Below are 20,178 nucleotides of genomic sequence, written 5' to 3' on the forward strand. Positions count from 1 at the left end.
AAGTGAAGTCTCTGTCATGAATGGTGTTATATAACAAGACGTTAACACTTCGTGGTCAGGTTCTTATACAAACTTTTTGTATAGGACGCCCCTGCTCGCATGTCCCCAACATGAATGATCAAGATCAGACCATTTATTACAAGTCACAACACTTGTGACCATTCTACAAAGTGAGTCGCGTCCGTAGCGTTACCAGGATAAGGTTTTCCTCCTATATCCATATACTACAGACCATTTTGCTTATCACTCAAGACATGATCCACTTGTATGTCACCACATATATGCTTGAGTCACATACAGATAACTAGAGATTTTATGTTTATTGGTTTGTGGTAAAGAAAATAAAATAAGTAACCGAGCAAAAATACAAGATGTGAAGTAAATATCATATATTAACAACACAAGCGTTCGTACAAACTGTTTACAAACTACAGGACACGAGACTTTAGGGCATCTACCCCAACAGATAGCACATTTCTAGTGCTATCATGTATCACTCTGTCTATCAGTGATATAAAGTGATGGAACATTTTTTCATATATGTTTGGCCTGATTGTATATGTTTTGATATTTGATTGTTTGGCTAGGGGCTACTTATTGGATTGTATATATTTTGATATTTGTTTTCTTTTCACTTTAGTTTCCTTATAGGATCCACTTCCTGGTTTAGTCATGTTATGATATAAAGAAATGAATTACATAGATAGTGATAGAAGTCTATCAACGTCTATTATAAATAGACACTAATAAACTACTATCAGTGTCTATATGTGAAATTAAGTATTCTATGTTGTCTATCATTCATATCACTACCAATGTATATATATGTTTTCTTAGATATGTTTAGTTGAGAGCTACTTACAACTGGTGTTTTGATATTTCTTTTACAGTTGGTGTTTTTATCATTCATAGACTACTTACACTTCATGTCATGCTTTAGTATATAAGTACTTGATAGAAGTTATAAACACTATCACTATCTATCATATTTCATGGTTTGCAATAGATAGTGTATATCGCTGATAGACTTCTATCACTATCTATTGATGATAGACATTGATAGACTTCAGAGAGACAACGATAGAAGTCTACTAATGTTCATTGAATGATAATAGTCAACGATAGTCAATGATAGAATATAGACTGATAGTTGTATGTTTAAACACGTGGAACAGGAACATGAACATCAAACAATAATGCAAGACCAAAACAAGCATTTAAGGATAATAATATGCATTTCATTAGAGGTAATACAAATGATAAAAAAAAACAATTAGATGAATCTCATTAATGAACTCAACTTCACGTCATTTATGCTTTTGTCTCGTGAAATACAAGACGATAAAAAAGCGATTAGATGAATCTCATTAACGAACTCAACTTTACGTCATTTCTGTCTTTTGTCTCATGAAGTTACTTCACGAGATGAACTTCAAGAGACAAACTTCATGAGAAATGAACTTAACAGACTCAACTTCACGTCATCTTTGTTTTTTTGTCTCGTAAAGTTCGTCTCATGAAATTATTTCACAAGATGATCTTCACAAGAAATGAACTCAACAAACTGAACATAACATCATTTCTGTCTTTTGTCTCGTGAAGTTACTTCACGTGACGAACTTTATGAGATGAAATTCATGAGACAAATAGTGTAGTTGAGGAACCACGACGTCATGGACGAGAAAGAAGCCATAGACGGATGAGTGTATAAAATCAAAGAAGAGAATCAAGGAAGAACCCTAGACCTACACACACAAAAAATCGAAGAAAAAATTGAGGAAGAAGTCGTACCGTGGTCGAGGAAGAACATCTTCGATGAAGAAGAATGTCGAGGAAGAAGACGTCGTCAATGAGAAAGAAGGCAAAGGAAGAAGACGTTGATGACGAAGAACGCCGAGGAAGAAGCTGTAGGTGAGGATGCGCGGATTTCAAATTGCAAGGATACTTTAGGAATTTTGGGGAAAAAAAAAAAGAGGAAAACTTCACTTCCTTTGACAATTTTTTCTCGCTATAGATTGTAAATACTTTTTTTTTCTATTTATAAGAATTACTTTTAAAATTTTCTTATGTAAATATTTGAATTCTGATGCAAACTTAAATGTTAATGTTTTCTTTTTTTAGAATCAATACCATGTTTGTCTTTATTTAAAGTTTGTAATAGATATCATGGATTTTATATTTAACAGTTATGTTTTATGGGATTTTACTTATTAGTTATGTTTTATGGGATTTTACTTATTAGTCATGTATTATAATATATAAATTTATGTATTTTAAATAAATAAGAAAAAATATAATAATCTGACAACCCAACACAATTAGCTTTATGAGCTCCAATCAAACCAAATATTTTGATAATAATAAGCTCAAGTTGTTATACTGATTATCTGTTGTGTTTCAAAGTGTTTATCTAGTAATAAGGTATGATGGTACTTAATTATTATCATGTGCACATAGGTAGAGTTGACGTTTGTTGTGTTGAGATTACTCCACACCAACTAAGGATAAAAGTTGAGGGATTGAGCGAAAGGGTTCTCTCTCAATAAGGTTTAAGAGGAGTTATGATGTTTTAATAGATTTTATGTTTAAAAGTTTTAAGTATGAGTTTGCTTGGTTGTTTTCAGTTTAAAGCATGATGATTAAGTTTTATTAATCACTCACTGGGCTAGTACCTCATTCTTTCAAATATTTTTCTTTTCTCCAGATAGTGGTTATCTCTCCAGAGGTTAGCTGCCATGTTGCTTTGCCACTTAAGGACTCAAAACTTAAAGACTACATTGACGCTCTAGGTGTCTATTTTGTCTATATCTGTACATATGTCTTGTTCATGCTAGGGACTAGTGAAGAATGTTGGGACCCACCGAACTTCGTAATTATTATTATGATATATTTATATTGGGTGTTGGACGAATTCCAATCTTTCTCCTTGTAAGTTTAAGTTAATTATTATTTTTTGAACTTACAACTACGAAAATTTTTGTAAGGGGATAGTTTTTTTATTTATTTATTTACCATTCTTAGTCTTGAGTTGAAAAAGAAAATTTGCATGAATTTCCTGTAAAAATTGGAATTGACGAATTTTTTTTTTATTTTCAATTCTCCAATTCTTACGGAAAAATCTTCACATGAGAAATTTCTTTATAGGAAAATTTTCAATCCTAATGGAAAATCCCAAGTTAAAATTTGCCAAGAACATAGAGAAAAACAAAATGAAAAACTAAAGTTTAAGTTTTAAAACTAAAGTTGGGTCTGAAAAGTTGTATTAGGTAAAGATAGAATTAAAGGCGCAGAAATAAAAGGATATTTTTAGTACGTGGAGTCTTAAAGAGATTAGAAAAAGTAATTATAGAAAAGAGGTTAGTTTTTGTAAAGTAAGGAAATTTTTAAGTCAAGAATAGTCAGTTCCTACTTTTTCTTGCCTTCATTAAATGCATATCTCGTAGGAAACGCTGCTTCAACTTGAAAAGGGTTAGTTTCCAAAAAAAAAAAAAAAAAGGTTAAACCGTGACTTTCACCCTCTGCTGACCAATTCTTCCTACAGTGAAACATGAGAATACGACAATGGCATCATTATTATTATTTTCACGGTTTTAAAATTTGAGAATATTTTCAAACATGCTTTTTATTCGTTGAAAATTAATTTATTGTTTATTTTACATTTTTAAAGGATATTTCTACCTAATCAAAATTCATTTGGAAGGATTCAAAACATATTTTTTAAATAAATTATATAACTTCAAAATCTAATGTACTAAATTTGAAAATTTTAAGCCAAACTGCATATTTTTTGGGTTATATTATCAATTTAGTCCTAAATTTGAAACATGGAAGTTTAAACTTCTATTGATCATGAAATTTACATATCAATTATTTTTAAAAACATCAAATTTTTTTTAGTTATCATAGTAAAATTTCCAATATCTATTAAACACATTTAAAAGTTCATAGACCAAGTGATACAAATCTTAAAGTTTGGAGACTAAACTCCTATTTTTTAATTACAATAATTAAAATGAAACATCTTATATATAAAGAAAAGGATAAAACAAAATTAGGTACAACAACCAACAACTCCGACATCTTCATTAAAAAGGGAGAACAACAAACTAGGAAAATCAAAAGAAATTAAAAAGAAATCTTTATGGAGAGTATTTTTAAGGTTGATAATTAAATGTGTAGCAAAATTTTTAAAAAATTACAAATATAGCAAACTATTAGTTATAGACTCTGTGTTGATAGATTTCTATTAGTGATATGGTCTATCACTAATAGACTCTTTGATTTAAATTTTTTTATATTTATAAATTATTTTTCTATATCTATAAAATAATTTAAATTTGATTGTTATATTTGCAACCATACTTCATTAAATATATATGTTACGTAGGAAACGTTGCTTGGATAGTGTTTTCATTTTCTGAGTTTGTGACTTTGAAAAGTCTACTCAAAGAGAGTATTAGTATTGCTTGTGGGCGGTGGGCCTTTTAAGGACCGATTGGAAGTTCAAAACATTACTTGCAAAGTTCACACAATGCTGACCAATTCTTCTCACAAAATAGGCGTATGTGAGAATACTAATATATTTGAAAGCGTTTTTAAAGTTGTTAAGGATCGCATTTATCGTGTTAAAATATAAGATAATTATTTTAAATGGTAAAACTGTTGAAAATATATTAAAGTATAACGAAATGTCAATTTCTACTTGTGATAGACTGCGATAGACTTGTCTATCAAGGTCTATCACTAATAGATAGTGAAATTTTGCTATATTTGTAAATTAGTTAACTTATTTTCCTTTGTTTGAAAATAGCCCTAAAATATATTCTAAAACATGTCATGATGAAAGTGATTTAAAGTATTTTCAAAATTATTTTCAAACATTCCAAAACCAAGTATTACCCATTCCCATCGAGAAAGCAAGAAATCTCCATGGGAGCAAGAATGACTAGACAAGTAACCCATGTCAACAGATTATCAACTCGTTCGTACATTTGAACCCTCGTTGGCTTGGATTCGTCTTTGTCTCGACTCTCTTCCCTTCCCATACTCGTATGTTCGTCCCCCCACCCCATTTTGTAATACAGTGAACTTCTATCTATCATCTCATATATCTGTTGGGAATGGTATCCTAAATCTCCTGGTAGTCTCGTAGTTTGTAAACTCTGTGAGCATATTATTATTTAATAAAATAAGTGTTATTTTATAAGCATTTACTCAATCCAATAAACTAAGATCTGAGGTTATTATACGTAACTTAAGCATGTATGTGGAGACATACAAGTGGATCATGCTTTAAGTGATAACCTAAATGGTTTGTAGTATATGAATAAAGGAGTGATACCTTATCCTGGTGATACTACGGATACGGCTTGCTTGTAGATGTTACAAGTGTTGTAAAGTGCTACAAATGGTCTGGTCTTGATCATTCATGTGAAGACATGTGAGCGGTGGTATCCTATACAAAGAGTTTGTATAAGACCAAATCACGAAATGATTCGTCTCTTTATATAACATCGTTGATAATTGAGACTTATATTTCACTAGGATGACCATAGGTGACATGACCTTAATCCTGAGTGAGTTGGGAACTCTTGTCTATGAGGGCGGTCCTTTGATTTGTATGGGTGAGAGTGACTAGATTGACAACTTAATAAGCCTACCATTTTGGGGATTCGTTTGATTGGGGAGTTGGGAACTCAGCTATACAAGACGAAATTCACTCCTTTCTCAAAGCAGGGGTAAATAGATAAATTGCTCCCCTAAAGGCTGATTCCGGGTCTTGAACATATTGATCACGCCCTCTCTTGGGAAGAGAGGACTCAGTCTTAGTGGGACTATGACTTATTTATCATTAGAGAAATCAGTAGTACTTAAGAAGTTAGATGTAACTACAGGAGCAAAAGGGTAAATTGGCCTAGCTGTACTTACGAGCGATTTGTGAAGGTTCATCGCACTGTTGATTGGTTATATTGACACAGAAATATATCTGTAGTGCGAAGAGTTCAACTATCGGTCTTTAGTGGAGTGACCAACAGTTAACAAATGGTAAATATCGTGATTAAAGAGTTTAGTCAATTATTCACGTACCGTTGGAGCTTCTGTTGGGGTTGATGCCCTAAAGTCTCGTGTCCTGTAGTATGTAAACAGTTTGTACGAACGCTTATGTTGTATAATATATGATATTTACTTCACATCTTATATTTTGCTCAATTGCACGTTTCATTTGCTTTACCACAAACCAATAAATTTAAAATCTCTGGTTATCTATATGTAACTCAAGCATGTATGTGGCGACATACAAATGAATCATGTCTTGAGTGATAACCAAAATGGTCTGTAGTATATGGATAAAAGAGGGAAACCTTATCCTAGTAACGCTATGGATGCAACCCACTTTGTGGAATGGTCACAAGTGTTGTGACTTGTCACAGATAGTCTGATTTTAATAATTCGTATTGGGGACATGCGAGCGGGGGCGTCCTATACAAAGAGTTTGTATAAGACCTTACCATGAAGTGTTAACATCTCGTTATATAACACCATTCATGACAGAGACTTCACTTCACTAAAATGACCATAGGTAACATGACCTCAATCCTAAGTGAGTTGGGAACTCCTGCCATTGAAGGCGGTGCTTTGATTTGTATGTGTGTGAGTGGCCAGGTCGCCGATTCAAACCTACCATTTTGGGGATTCGTCTGATTTGGGAGTTGGGAACTCAGCTACACAAGATGGAATTCACTCTTTCCCCAAGGCAAGGGTAAGTAAATAGATAGCTCTCTTAAGGGCTAATTCCAGGTTTGAACGATGTGGCGCCACACACCTTCTATTGGCCTGAGAGGTGTTCACACATAGTTGGACTATGTTGTATTGTTCATTAGAGAAATCGGTAGTGCTTAAGAAGTGAGATGTAACTACAGGGGCAAAATGATAATTTGGCCTAGCTATACTTACGAGCATTTGTGAAAGTTCATCATACTCTTGATTGGTCATATCCGATGGACACAGAAATATATCTGTGGTAAAAAGAGTTCAATTGTTGATCTTTAGTGGAATGCCTGACAATTAATGAATGGTGGATCTCGTGGCTAAAGAGTTTAGTTAGTTATTCACGGACCGTTGGAGCTTCGAGCCACAGGTCCATTAGGTCCCGTGGGTAGCTTGGATAAAGTCGAAAATCAGTGTTTGGGTTAATTTGAAATGTTCAAATTGACAAAAGGAAGTTCGATTATGAATGAACCACCTAATTACAGAAAATCGAGAATAAGGGAGAATAATATAAAAAAGTAATAGGAAAAAAAACTTAAAAGGAACGAACAAAATTAATTGAATGGACTTAAATTTGAGATTTAGGAAGCATCATAGTATAAATAAGTTAATTTATCTTTTTTAAAAAAAAAGTTAATTTATGAGCCTGTTTATGTTTTTCTTATTACATCGAAATTTTATAAAGTAAAATATTTGTACATATTATATCATAATTTTTTGACATTTTCACGTGCATTACATGTGTTCATTACTAATGGTTACTGAAAAGTATCTAAAAAGTATTTTTATTACCTTCAAATTTGGAACTAATATTGCTAGTTTTGTTTAGTTTGACATGATTTATTAAGTAATTTCAAAAAATTAAGCATCAGGAGCAATTTGTGCAAAAATGAAAAAAAAAAAAAAAAACTCGGGGCAAACTCCAATTTTTAGCAATTACGGATTGGCTATGGAATTAGTAAGAAACCAAGGATCCAAGATCAAGAAAAGAGACAAACTTGGAAGACAATTTTGGGGAGCTAGTGTTGGAAGAACGTTACAATGCTGCACCCTGATGTTGTAGACCCGAGACCAATTGGAAACATGACAGCATTGCAAAGCTGCAACGCTATGACTTTGACGTGCAGTTGGCATGACGCCAGCGTTTCAATGCTAGTTTGCAGCATTGCTACATTGTGAGCATATTATAAATAATAGCGTTGTGCCTTCAGGTTTGAGGAAGAGAATGAGAGGAAAAAAAAAAGAGTCGACTTTGATAGATTTTACCTAAATTCTAGTATGTATAAGAGCTTGAAACAGAGCAATTCTTATCTTTTTTGGTTGAAGACTCGAAATTTTGACTGAGAGTTGATCTGAGAGCGATTCTAGATTGATCGTGACAGGAAGATTGATCATGATCATGTAGTTTTATTGAAGAACAATCCGATATTTGTGGCGGAGAGTCAAGAAGATCGTGATGGTATTCGAACCTATTGAGAGGAGATCGTTTTTCTTCGCCAATTTACTTTTCGCCATAATAATTTTTTTTTGTTAAATATTGTTATCGGAATCATGCGTGACTAAACTATGTTTCTAGGTATTTGTGGATTTTTGGGATGTTACTTTGAATATTGAATTTACAATTGATTGGTTTTGCATAGATTTCTAAATTATTTGTGCTTAATGTTTTTTATTCACTGGCCACTAATTGATTAGATGTCTTGAAAGAGAATTTAATTCGCTGGACCCAATAATTTAGATTATTATTCAAAATTGCATGAGAGTGAATTTAGAATAATAAGGGGTGTGATTGAAGGGTCTTAATGCTCTAACTATTCAAGCGATAGAAGAGATTCAGGTCAATGGGTAGTTATTAGGATAGTTTGAGCTCGAGAGAGGATTCTCTGATTTTAGAACTTCTAGCCTCAGTCTATCAATTTCGATCAATTGCATGTCATATTCATTGTATTCTTTAAATGAAATAACACTGGCATTGTTTTGCTCTGAACTGTTCTTATGTGTGACTGGATTTTTGTTATTCGTAGTTATAGATAAAAATCATCTTTTGGTTGCATGGATAAAATTGACAAAGAATTATGATAGCTAAGTTAGGAAAATTTTGCTCATGCTGCTCCCTGAGGACGATACCGTTTTTAGGATTTATTACTTCGATTACGTGCGCTTACGCATACCGTCGGTTACTAAAATATAAGGCGTTCAATTTTTAATTAAGAGAATTATATTTGGGGAATTGAATAAGTTTAGATGGGTTAAATTACACATTTAAACTTTGAATTTGATCGATTTCCTCCTAAAAGTTTGATAAGTGTTGCAATCCATCCTTGGATTAAAATTTGGGTAACTCACACATTGGGTAGGGAAAGAGCAAAATTGCCATCTGTACTATTCATTCATCTTTCTTCATTTTTCTAGAGAATTTGGGTTTGGGATTGAATCGAAAGAATAGTGGGTTTGATTCTTCTTCTATGGTGGTCAAGAATGAAGATAAGTAGAGCAGAGCCAGTGATTGGAAGAACAGAGGCGAGATCCAACGACGAGAATCCACCAAGTGGAAGCGACATGAAAAAGAATGGAGTCCGCCATTGAAGAGGAACAAAAAGCTTGAAGAAGTTTCAATAGAAAAATATTTTGCACAGCAGAGAACTTTTCTGATTGTTAAACATCATCATTTTCTCAATATTCACTTAGTAAAATCGAAGTTGACGGGGGAAAAAAAAGAATAAGTTTTAGAGCTAATATAAATCCAAAACAACCTATAAATTGAAGAAAACACATTAAATACCTATTATTTTCTAGGTATGTATGAATGCTAGCTGCCAATTTGGCGTTCCATTTTTTTTTTCAGTAATTCATTGCTTTTTCCATTACTATCAATAAACCCCATATAAAGAAAGGAAAAGGAAAAAAAAAAGGGAAAATACATTTTTTTTTGTCATATGACAATTTTGTCCTTCCTTAAAACACTCCAATTAAACAGGTTAATTGCAACACCTATCAAACTTTGGGGAGATAATTGATCCAATTAAAAGTTTAGTGGTGTAATTGGAACCAACCTCATAGTTTAGGATGGTTTGTGTAATTTTTCTATTATATTTTTACATCATCTTATTTATTTATTTTCTGCACAACAAATGTATATAAAGATTTTGAATTTTTAATCTTAAGAAAATGAACAAATACCAATTTTTAGTTAGATATATGCTTATGCTGACACATCTCGTAAACCATAGTGATGATATTATATTTATAAAATATAGTAAATTACTAGAAAAATTAAAGAGAGAGAGACAAGAAAAGCTCGAGAAAAAAAGACTTTAGCTTCAAGCTTATTTAATGTCTACCACTGTATCTGTGCATAATCTTTCATAGGCTAAGAGCAATTGTGTTGGGTTCTAGCATTCATAAAGAAAGAAGGCTGAGAGGGTGTTGGAAAATCGGTTAAGTCATCGTTCAGCATGAGAAGTACCGTAGTCATTTTTGGCCTTTCATCAACCTTTTCTTGAATGCAAAGTAACCCGACATGAATGCATCTTACCACTTCATTTCGTATCTCACTTTGAATTTCAATAGACGGATCTACAATATTCAATGGTGTTCCCTCCCTCCAATTTCTCCATGCCTACATATTGTAATTCAATTCACATTATTACAACTTTTAATTTAGAGGTGAATGATATTTTTCTTCAAAGAAAAAAAATGTTATACTTACATAGCTTATAAGAGAGTCTTCTATATTCTCTATGTTGCTACGAATTAGGTTATTTTTTTGTCCAGTCACAATCTCTAAAAGTAAAACACCGAAGCTAAAGACGTCTGACTTTGATGAGAGATGCCCATGTCTTACGTATTCGGGAGCCATATATCCACTTAAATTTAGCAAATAATGTCAAGAGTTAGTTGGGTAAAAGACTTAATATATATCCCAATTAGCAAAATTTTGTTTAATTATATTATAGTCCTAGTACTTACGAAGGGCCAATTATTGTGCATGTATCATCTCGTGTTTGTTCAGATGCGAATAATCTTGCAATACCAAAATCTGAAATTTTAGCATTCATCTCGTTATCTAATAAAATGTTACTAGCTTTTAGGTTTCGATGAATAATTTTGATTCGAGAGTCTTCGTGAAGATAAACAAGTCCTCGAGCAATGCCTCCTATGATTTTATAGCGTGTTGCCCACTCTAAACTTTGACGCTTGGGAGGATCTACATATCAAAAGGTTAGTTTTTGGAAAGGAAAAGAAAGAAAAAACAACACAGACACATCAAAGGAAAGAAGAATGATATTACCGAAAATGAAATTTTGAAGACTTCCATTGTGCAAAAACTCATAAATGAGAAACTTTTCATTTTCTTTGAAGGAGAAACCCAAAAGCTTAACTAAATTCCGATGGTGAAGCTTAGATACCAAAAGGAGTTCGTTCTTAAACTCAACATCTCCCTGATTTGAAGCTTGAGACAGCCGTTTCACCGCTACGATTCGTCCGTTTGGAAGCTTCCCCTGTTAATGGAAATCACACAAAACTCAAATGAGAAAAAAAGAATTCATCACCTGCTAATGTTAGGCTAGCCATAAAACTAAAACCTTATCATTAATTACCTTGTAAACAGCTCCAAACCCACCTTCCCCAACTTTATTTTCATCTGAAAATCCATCTGTTGCCATTCTAATGGTGTCGAAATCGAACTGCACAAACCCCATCGTCGTCATTTCTTCCTCGGTTCGACCCGTTGCTTCAAAACATAAGGTAAATTGATGGAAACTTAAGACCCATTTGGAATGAGTTCTTAAACAATCTGTTTTACCCTGCAGCGGTTGTTTTAATTGAAAAAGAAATCTAATTTAATCAGCTTACATTCTTCTTCATCGATCTTTGGACGGTTTTTTCTCAGACCCATGTAGATGGTGATCGTCAGTAGTAAAACTACAACGAGTGCAATTGGCACAATCACAGCTATGAGCGTTCCAGAGTGGTTACTTTTATTTCCTGAAAAACAGAGTATAGTAATTAAAGGGTAAAGAAGGAAGAAGGGAGCAATGCAAATTAATGGGAAATGGAAGTAGTAGAATTACCATGGGTAGTGCTGTTAAGCAGAGGAGGAACAGGGGAAGGCGAGGGCGGCGGCAGCGGCGGCGATTGAACGAGAGGGTAAGTCCCATATCGAAAAAGACAACTGGGCGTAAGAACTCTGCCCCCAAGGTTTCCAACACAGCAGTCTTGGATTATTGCCAGAGCCTCAGTCAAGCACTCGTTGCACTGCCGCCGGGACAAATCCGGGGTGCACTGAGCAAAAGCATAAATTGTGGGCAAATTTGGAAGAGTTATGTTCCCAGTCGAAAATTTCACACGGGAATCGCCGGCGGAGGCCTGGTCTATGAGACTCAAAATCAGCTTCCTAGCCGCCTGAGTGAACCCTTCCGGATCCGACGCATTGAACGGATGGTCGGTGGTGAGGGTGGAGAGGAGGTGGTTCAGATTGGCTTTGTAGGCGGCGCCGTCAGTTGTACGGTTGTTATTGCCTCCGTCGACGCATGTATAGTGCATAAATCTGGGCTGAGCAAATGCGAGAGGATAGTGAATCAGTGCCAACAGCAACAAACTCAGAGTAATTGAACAAACAAATCTTGAAGCAGCCATTGTTTTGTTGCTTCACATAACCTTCAAATTGTGAGCCACGCCATTTCCTTCTAAGACTAAACTTATAATTTATAATAATAAAGAAAATTTTACATTTAAGCCCCTAAACTAAATTTATAAAGAGAAAAAAAATTTTAAAAAGTCCCTAAACTTTTTCTCGAAAGTAAAACGTCCCTAAACTTTTAAATATTTGTTTTAGCCCTTTGATTTTTTTCTTTTTTTAAAGGAAAAAAAATCAAACATTTTAGTCCTTGCCTTTATTTTTATTTTTAACATTTTTTTTAGTACAATTGTTTAACACTTTTGATAATTTTAACAAATTAATAACGGAGTTATGAAAAGTTAAGGGACTAAAGAGGACTATTTTCATTTCTTTTTAATTGTGGTAGTTGCAAGAATAGCAAAAAAAAGAAATATTATAAAATTGTAGATTTAGCAATGATTTTTTGAAATTTACAAATATAGTAAAACAATATAAAATTTTATTACTATTTGTATTATTCCAATTTTACCCTTTTTGATATATATATATATATATATATATATAAAAGTAGTATGTCTGATATACTTTATGTTTGATGTATCAATTAATTCTTAAGCTTTATGTTCAGTATAGCAGTCAACCGATATAGTGATACTATTGAAATACAAAATTTACCATTTATTATACCAATTTTATCCGTCAATAAGTGCTCATGCACTTGTTGTTTTTTGTAAACTTATATGATTAAAGTCCTTATTCTTGTTTTAGAGTATTAATTTTCTAGTAAAGCATCATAGACTTCTAATGGTTCAATTCGTCCCATTGGTAATTATTCTAAATGTAAGTTGATAAAGTATTGATACATCAATGTTACACTTGAAATTGAATTTTGAACAAATATTATTGATATACAAGAACAAATGTATTTTTAAGAAGTATAGTTATACTAATGATATACCAATGTTATACATTGAAACGAATTTTGAATTGACATTGATATACTACTAATACACTAATGTTATACTTAAAATTTTATTTAGAATTAATGTAATTCATCTACTATTGATTTATAATGAATATTGAAGTACTATTGATACACCAATGATATACTAAAAATAAATTTAATGACTATTGATACACCATTGTTAAATTTAAATGAATTTGAGTGAGTGTCAATAAATTACAAATACTCCAATATAATACTTAGTATTGCATTTTGAATGAATGATTATATACTATTGATACACTAATGATATATTTGAAATGCATTTTAAATCAATACTGATATATTTGAAATGCTTTTCTTTCTCTCCAAATATAGGTTATCAATCAACCCACATACAAAATATAAAATATATATATTATACAATTAATTTACCAAATTAAATTAGGATAAATTGCAATGAAATAGGATTAACTCAGGCAATTGCAGTAGTGGGTTAGATCTGAACGTCGATAAAGATAACTCACAAAACTTTAAGTTATTATTTGATTTGATTCTTGTTCAAACTTTCTTTTTAAAAGTCATCTTTAGAAAATCAGTATATTTCGTAACACCCGAGGTTGATGAGATTCGGGTTGCACCTATCATTCCAGTTTATATCATCCTTCTTTCAAGATTTACCATCAATTTGATGTAATAAAATAAAAAAAAATCTATTTTTCATTACAAATTTAGTCTCTAAACTTTGATACATTTTAAAATTTAAAGATCTAGTAATAGACAAAAAAAAAAAAAAGTTAAACTTAAAGTTGTATCGAACATAAATTCAAATTTACATCTAATCGATCAATTTATTTTTTAAAATTTTAACTTTGTTAGAGATTTAATACACACAAAATTAAAAGACTTAACAAACTTTTAAATACAATAATCAAAATGAAACAATTAGAAAAAACATTGATTGCATCCGAGTATGTACCCATCTTTTTTTTGGAACCTACCCAAACATTCAAATTATAGTTTGTCAAGTACATGTGAAGCTCTCTTTCTTCTTTTTAACTAAAATATATTTTGAGTTTGTTTTTATGGTGATAAATTATTGATACATAATATTACAGTTGAAATTAAATTTTGAACAAGTATTATAGATATACAAGAATGAATGTATCTTTAGGTACTAATGTGCTAATGATATTCCATTATTATAATTGACATAAATTTTAAATATATTGGCATAGATATATTGCTAATACACCAAAGTTATACTTAAAATTTAATATAGAGCTAGTGAGATGTGATTGATCTACCGTTGATTTATAATGAGTGTTGATATATTACCAATACACTAATAATATACTTAAAATAAATGTTTAATGACTACTAATATACTATTGATACACCACTTTTAAATTTAAATTAATTTTGAATGAGTGCCAATAAATTATTGATATTCCAAAATAATACATAGTATTGCATTTTAAACAAATGATGATATACTATTGATACATTAGTGAGACTTGAAATGCATTTTGAAATAGTACTAATATAAAACTAGAATACCAAATGTTAGGCTTTAAGCTTATCATCTTGAATAATATTACTTCATATTTGCTTTCAAGTGATAAAATATGAAATATATACGTTATATAATTGTTATACCATTTCATATCAAAATTTTTACAGTATAATAAATTAACTGATATATTTTACATTTGACATATTAGTTGACATAATTAATGCAATTAAGATATCCCATCAAAATTTAATAAAAACAAAAGTTGAATACATAACTTAAAAAAGAAAAACAAATTATCCCAAAACTTAAATTAGACCGTCAAAATAGAAATAGTTGTTTTCAACGTGCCATAATTAAAATCAGGTATTTCAGTTGTGATATGTTTTATAAAAAGTATATCAGTTTATTGATCTATTAAATATAAAATATATTATATTTACATACAGTAAAACTGAAATAATAAAAAAAACAGAAATCATGGTTAGATTTTTTTGTGCTATATTTACAAATTTAAAAATCATTGCTAGATTTTCAAAGGCCCTCTTATTTTATCCATTACAATTTCCCTTTCAGTCAGTTATTATCCAAAATTGGGACCTTGAATTGGTCATCACCACAATTTCTCTAAACAAATCAATTAATGTACGAGAAAATTTATGAACAAAATAAGACTTAGAAGACTTCATTCCTGCCGTATGAACTTTCAGTTGACTTAAAAAAAAAAAAAAAAAACAAAAACAAAACATTTAGAAAAGTAATTTAAATAAATTTAGTTAATTGTGATGGGAGACAAATTTTATTCTAATGATAAGAATAGTGGATCGAACTTAATTACAAATTTAGTTCCTAAATTTTAATATCTTTTTTAAAATTTAAAGATCTACTAAATAAAAAAAAAATGAAAATTCAAGGACTCATTCGACCTAACAATTCAAATTTACATCTCAATTTATTTTTACAAACTTCAAATTTGCCAATAGTTCTATTGTACACAAAACTGAAAGTTCAAAGATCTATTAAACACTTTTGAAAGTTCGTGGACCAAATGATTCAAACTTCAAAGTCATAGAGTAAACTCCTAATTTGACAAACTTTTTAATACAATAATCAAAATGAAACGAATTATAACAAAAAAGAAAAAAAAAACTTTATAAGTAAATTATGGTTTGCATCCATTTTTTGCAACTCATTCAAACGTCCAACTACAATATATCAACTGCACGTCCAACTCTCTTTTGTTAAAATTGAAAGCTCAAATATATCGGAGATATTACCTGTATTGTACACCAAATTAAAAGTTCAAAAACCTATTAAATATTTTAAAAAGTTCATAAATCAAATAGATAAAATTTCGAAGTTAAAAAATTAAATTCAAAGTTCCAGGATTTTTCCGTATAATAATTAAAATGAAACTAGCTATATTAAAATATTATTAAAAAGAATTAGACTTCATTTAGTAACGATTTGGTTTTTGAATTTTCTTTTTAATTAAGTCTATAGATTACTTTTACCTCCAAATTTCTTATTTTGTTATCTACTTTTAATTTTTGGAAACTAAAAAAATAGTTTTTAAAATTTTATTTTTACTTTTAAAATTTTGCTAAAAAGTCAGTCATTATACTTAATGGAAATATGCAAATTATAGTAAGATACAAGTAGAATATATACTTAATTTTTAAAAATAAAAAATAAAAAATAAAATAATTACAGATCTTAAAAAATAGTTAAATCCAACCACCACAACATCATTATTGAAAATGGAGGATAGCCAACAAAAAAAGAACCTTTCATTAATAAATTCATATCCCTTGGGAAACGCTGCGTAATTAGGAAGTGGTTTCGTTTTTCAAGTCGTGTGTGACTTTGAAAAGTCTAGTAAACGCTGCTTAGTCAACTACTTTTAATTTTTCATACCATTTTCTAACATTAATTTTTCTCTATTTTTTTTGTGTGTTATGTGACTTAAATTCATGAAAAATATTTGCTACATCCAATTAAAAATTGTAACAATAAAAATTTTTATTTTTCTTATAAAAAAGTATGAAATTAGTGCAGTCAATACTCTAAATTCTTTACAATTAATTACAAGTAGGGAAGACCATGAACTATAAATTAAGATAAAAGTTTTGGACTCAAATGAATATTTTTCTAAATATTAGTTCTTTGATCTTATTCAAAATTTAAAGATGATAGGTTACTTATTTCATTATAAATTAATTTTCAGATAGAATCCCTAGTTATCTAATATGGTATACGAGTCCATTAAACTCAAACGGACATTCATCCAAAAAAATTGGAATCAAGGCAACATGATTCTAATAAAAAGTATTAAAGTTATAAGATAGATGTTCATATATAAAATAAAAATGTAAGAAACCAACAAATGTTCATAGTTCCAAACATTTAAGAGCAAGTACTATTGGTGAAAAATATTGATTGAGAGGGCCTAGGAGAGAATGATGAAATCACTGTTAACCATGAAAAATGTGGTAGTCATTCTTGGCCTCTCAAGTAAATTTTGTTAAACATGAATGTGTCTAGTCATTCGATCCTGTTTGATAACATACTTGTTTCATGTTTCTTGTTTTGTTTTTTAGAACAAGAAATAAGATATGTTTGGTAACTATTTATGTTTATTATTTTTCGAAAAAAAAAAACAAACATTTTTATAATTATTTCTTTTTTTGCTCCTCTTCTTAAAGTTTAAATATAATTTAATTATACAATATAAAAATACATAATATGCATCCAAAAGTATTAAAAAGAAATTATCAAAATCTTACATCATCTAATACAAACTAGTCTCCATGTAAAATTAACACAAATAATAAAAATATTTCTATCATTCAAATGTTGTCGAAATTTGATATGCAATAAGATCTTTTTCTTAAATGATGTTTACTAAGATTCAACTCAATTATATTTTTATGTAAATGTTGCGATAGAAAATATTAAAGTATATATATTGTAAAATTTACATTCAAAATTAAAAGTAAAATATGAGTATAATTGAACTGGAATAAAATTTATATTAGCAATCTAGAGATCAAAAATTTGAATGTCAAAATTAAGATGATATATATATATTTTAAATTAGAAAGTATTAAAGTGAGGATAGGTAAACCTAGTAAAATAAAAGAAATTAAAAGAAAAGAAAAACCCTTTCATTAAATGCATATCGCGTAGGAAACGCTACTTAGTTGGGCGGTGGTTTTATTTTCTTAGTCGTCGGTGACTTTTGATGATTCTAAAGTCGTTCCAAAAATCTATTTTTAATCTTTTAAAATCAATTTTAATAATAAATATTTATATTTAAAAGTATAAAATTAAATATTAAATTAATTATGAATGATTAAAGAAGTGTTTTAAAGTAATTTTGAATATGTCGGGAGTATTTTTAATAATTCTAAAATCACTCTTAAAACATGCATTAGTTGGAAGTGGGAAATGGAGGAGAATATGAACTATAGATTAAGAAAATAATTATTTTGGACCAGAATGAATATTTTTCAAAAAAATTACACAGAATCTAAAATTAGATTCATTAATATTTCTCTCACCCGAGAGCTTTGCCTTGTGGACTAAGATTCTACTCCATTATATTGTTAGGTAGATGTTGTGGTAGAAAATATTAAAATATACATATTATAAAATTTAAATTCAAAATTAAAAGCTAAAATGAATGTGGTTCAACTATAGTAAAACTTGCACTATCGACCTAAGTCAGAGATTTGAATCTTCTCTAAAATTTTCAAAAACCATGCCATATTTTGAAAACTAAAAAAATAGTTTTTAAAAAATATGTTTTTTATTTTTAGAATTTGGCAAAGAATTAAACTCTTCTACTTAAGAAGAATGGAGACAGATGTAGGAAATAAAGAGGAAATATAGAGGAAATATAGTTGTTTTTCAAAAACCAAAAACCAAAAATAAAATGGTTACCAAACAGAGTCTAAATGATTATTAAACAAAGTCTTAGTAATTTATGGTCTAAATAGATTTGAAACCTAAAAAAATTAGGTTGAGTTACAAGTTTCCTTGAATTACGAGTTTATTCCTTAAACTTTCACTTTTGTGTTTATTTGATCATTGAACAATAAAACTTATCTAATAGGTTTCTAAAGTCAACCCCATTCAGTAACTATTTGTTTTTTCTCTCTTTTTGTTTTTTTAAAATCAAGTTTATTATCTCTCAATTTTTTATAGTAATTTTTATGTAAAAAAATCGAATTCTAAGTAGAATTCCAAAATATATATATATATATAATTTTTCAAACCTTGTATTTGTTTTTGAAAACATTGGTACGACATATCTAATAATGCAAGAAATATGGGTTTCTAGGTTTAACTTTTAAAATTAAAATTCAAAATCAAAATGGTTACCAAATGAGTTATAAACTTTAAATTTTGAATCAAGTACGTCCTTAAATTTTAAAAACTGTTGAACAAGTCCTTTTAAAAGATGTGTTGAATAAATCCTTAAACTTTCAATATTTGACATCAAATTGAAAATTTAATACCTACGGTCTCATTTTGTAACTATATGGTTTTTAGTTTTTGTTTTTGAAAATTAAGGTTATTTCATTTACATTTCTTATAATAATTTGCATATTCCTTAAGTATAATTGTTAAATTCTTAGTAAAATTCAAAAAACCAAAACAATTTTTTGAAAGCTACTATTTTTAGTTTTCAAAACCTGGCTTACTTTTTTAAACAATTGATGAAAAGTAGATAATAACGTAAGAAATTTGGAGATAGAATTATTGTCTATAGGTTTAATTTTAAAAAACAAAATAAGAAATAAAATGGTTACCAAATGGGACTTAAATATTTTAAAAATTTAGAAAACTAATCATCAATATCTTTAAAGTTTAAACACTAAAAAATACCCGTTAATTTGAAAGTTTAGAGACTATACTTATAATTAAGTTGTTTCTATTAATTACAAAACAAACGTAATTATTTATACTAAACTGGACCATTTTTCATTAATAGTTATTTTTTAAAATTGAGACCTATGAATTGGTCATCATTCACAATTTCTTCGAGAGAAAAAAAAAAGAGAAAGAAATCAATTAATGTTCGAGGAATTTTATGAATGAAAGAAGACTTAGAAGACTTTATTCCTGCCGTACGAAAGACTTTTAGTTTGGGTTTTTAAAAATAATTTTTCTGTAGATTTGAGTTTAGAAAAATTGGTCAATAAGTAAATAGTATGGACCGTTTTCAAATATGGGAAGACGACAAAAAAAAAAAAAAAATTATAAATAATAGTAAACATCATTGTCTATAAACTATTATTTGTGTTTATCATGACATAACATAGA

General features: G+C 29.7%; 1 protein-coding gene across 1 annotated transcript; it reads right to left on the minus strand.

Moving 5' to 3' along the window:
- Positions 1-9,988: 9,988 nt before the first annotated feature.
- Positions 9,989-12,496, minus strand: LOC120082615 (putative receptor-like protein kinase At4g00960). Its single transcript, XM_039037866.1, has 7 exons — positions 11,844-12,496; positions 11,626-11,757; positions 11,370-11,503; positions 11,060-11,270; positions 10,738-10,975; positions 10,478-10,634; positions 9,989-10,387 (listed from the first exon to the last, which is right to left on the minus strand). The coding sequence occupies exons 1-7, from the start codon at positions 12,406-12,408 to the stop codon at positions 10,139-10,141; spliced, it is 1,686 nt and encodes a 561-aa protein (XP_038893794.1). The 5' UTR covers positions 12,409-12,496; the 3' UTR covers positions 9,989-10,138.
- Between the last annotated feature and the right edge of the window lie 7,682 nt (positions 12,497-20,178).

Source organism: Benincasa hispida, chromosome 8 (genome assembly GCF_009727055.1).
Source record: "Benincasa hispida cultivar B227 chromosome 8, ASM972705v1, whole genome shotgun sequence".
NCBI classification, from domain to species: domain Eukaryota; kingdom Viridiplantae; phylum Streptophyta; class Magnoliopsida; order Cucurbitales; family Cucurbitaceae; genus Benincasa; species Benincasa hispida.

Excerpts from the sequence above, each read along its gene's own strand:
- LOC120082615 (XM_039037866.1), bottom strand. The coding sequence starts at position 12,408 with ATGGCTGCTTCAAGATTTGTTTGTTCAATTACTCTGAGTTTGTTGCTG. Across the intron at positions 11,758-11,843 it reads GCTTAACAGCACTACCCATG|GAAATAAAAGTAACCACTCT; the intron begins GTAATTCTACTA and ends TCTGTTTTTCAG. Across the intron at positions 10,976-11,059 it reads TCTTCAAAATTTCATTTTCG|ATCCTCCCAAGCGTCAAAGT; the intron begins GTAATATCATTC and ends TTTGATATGTAG.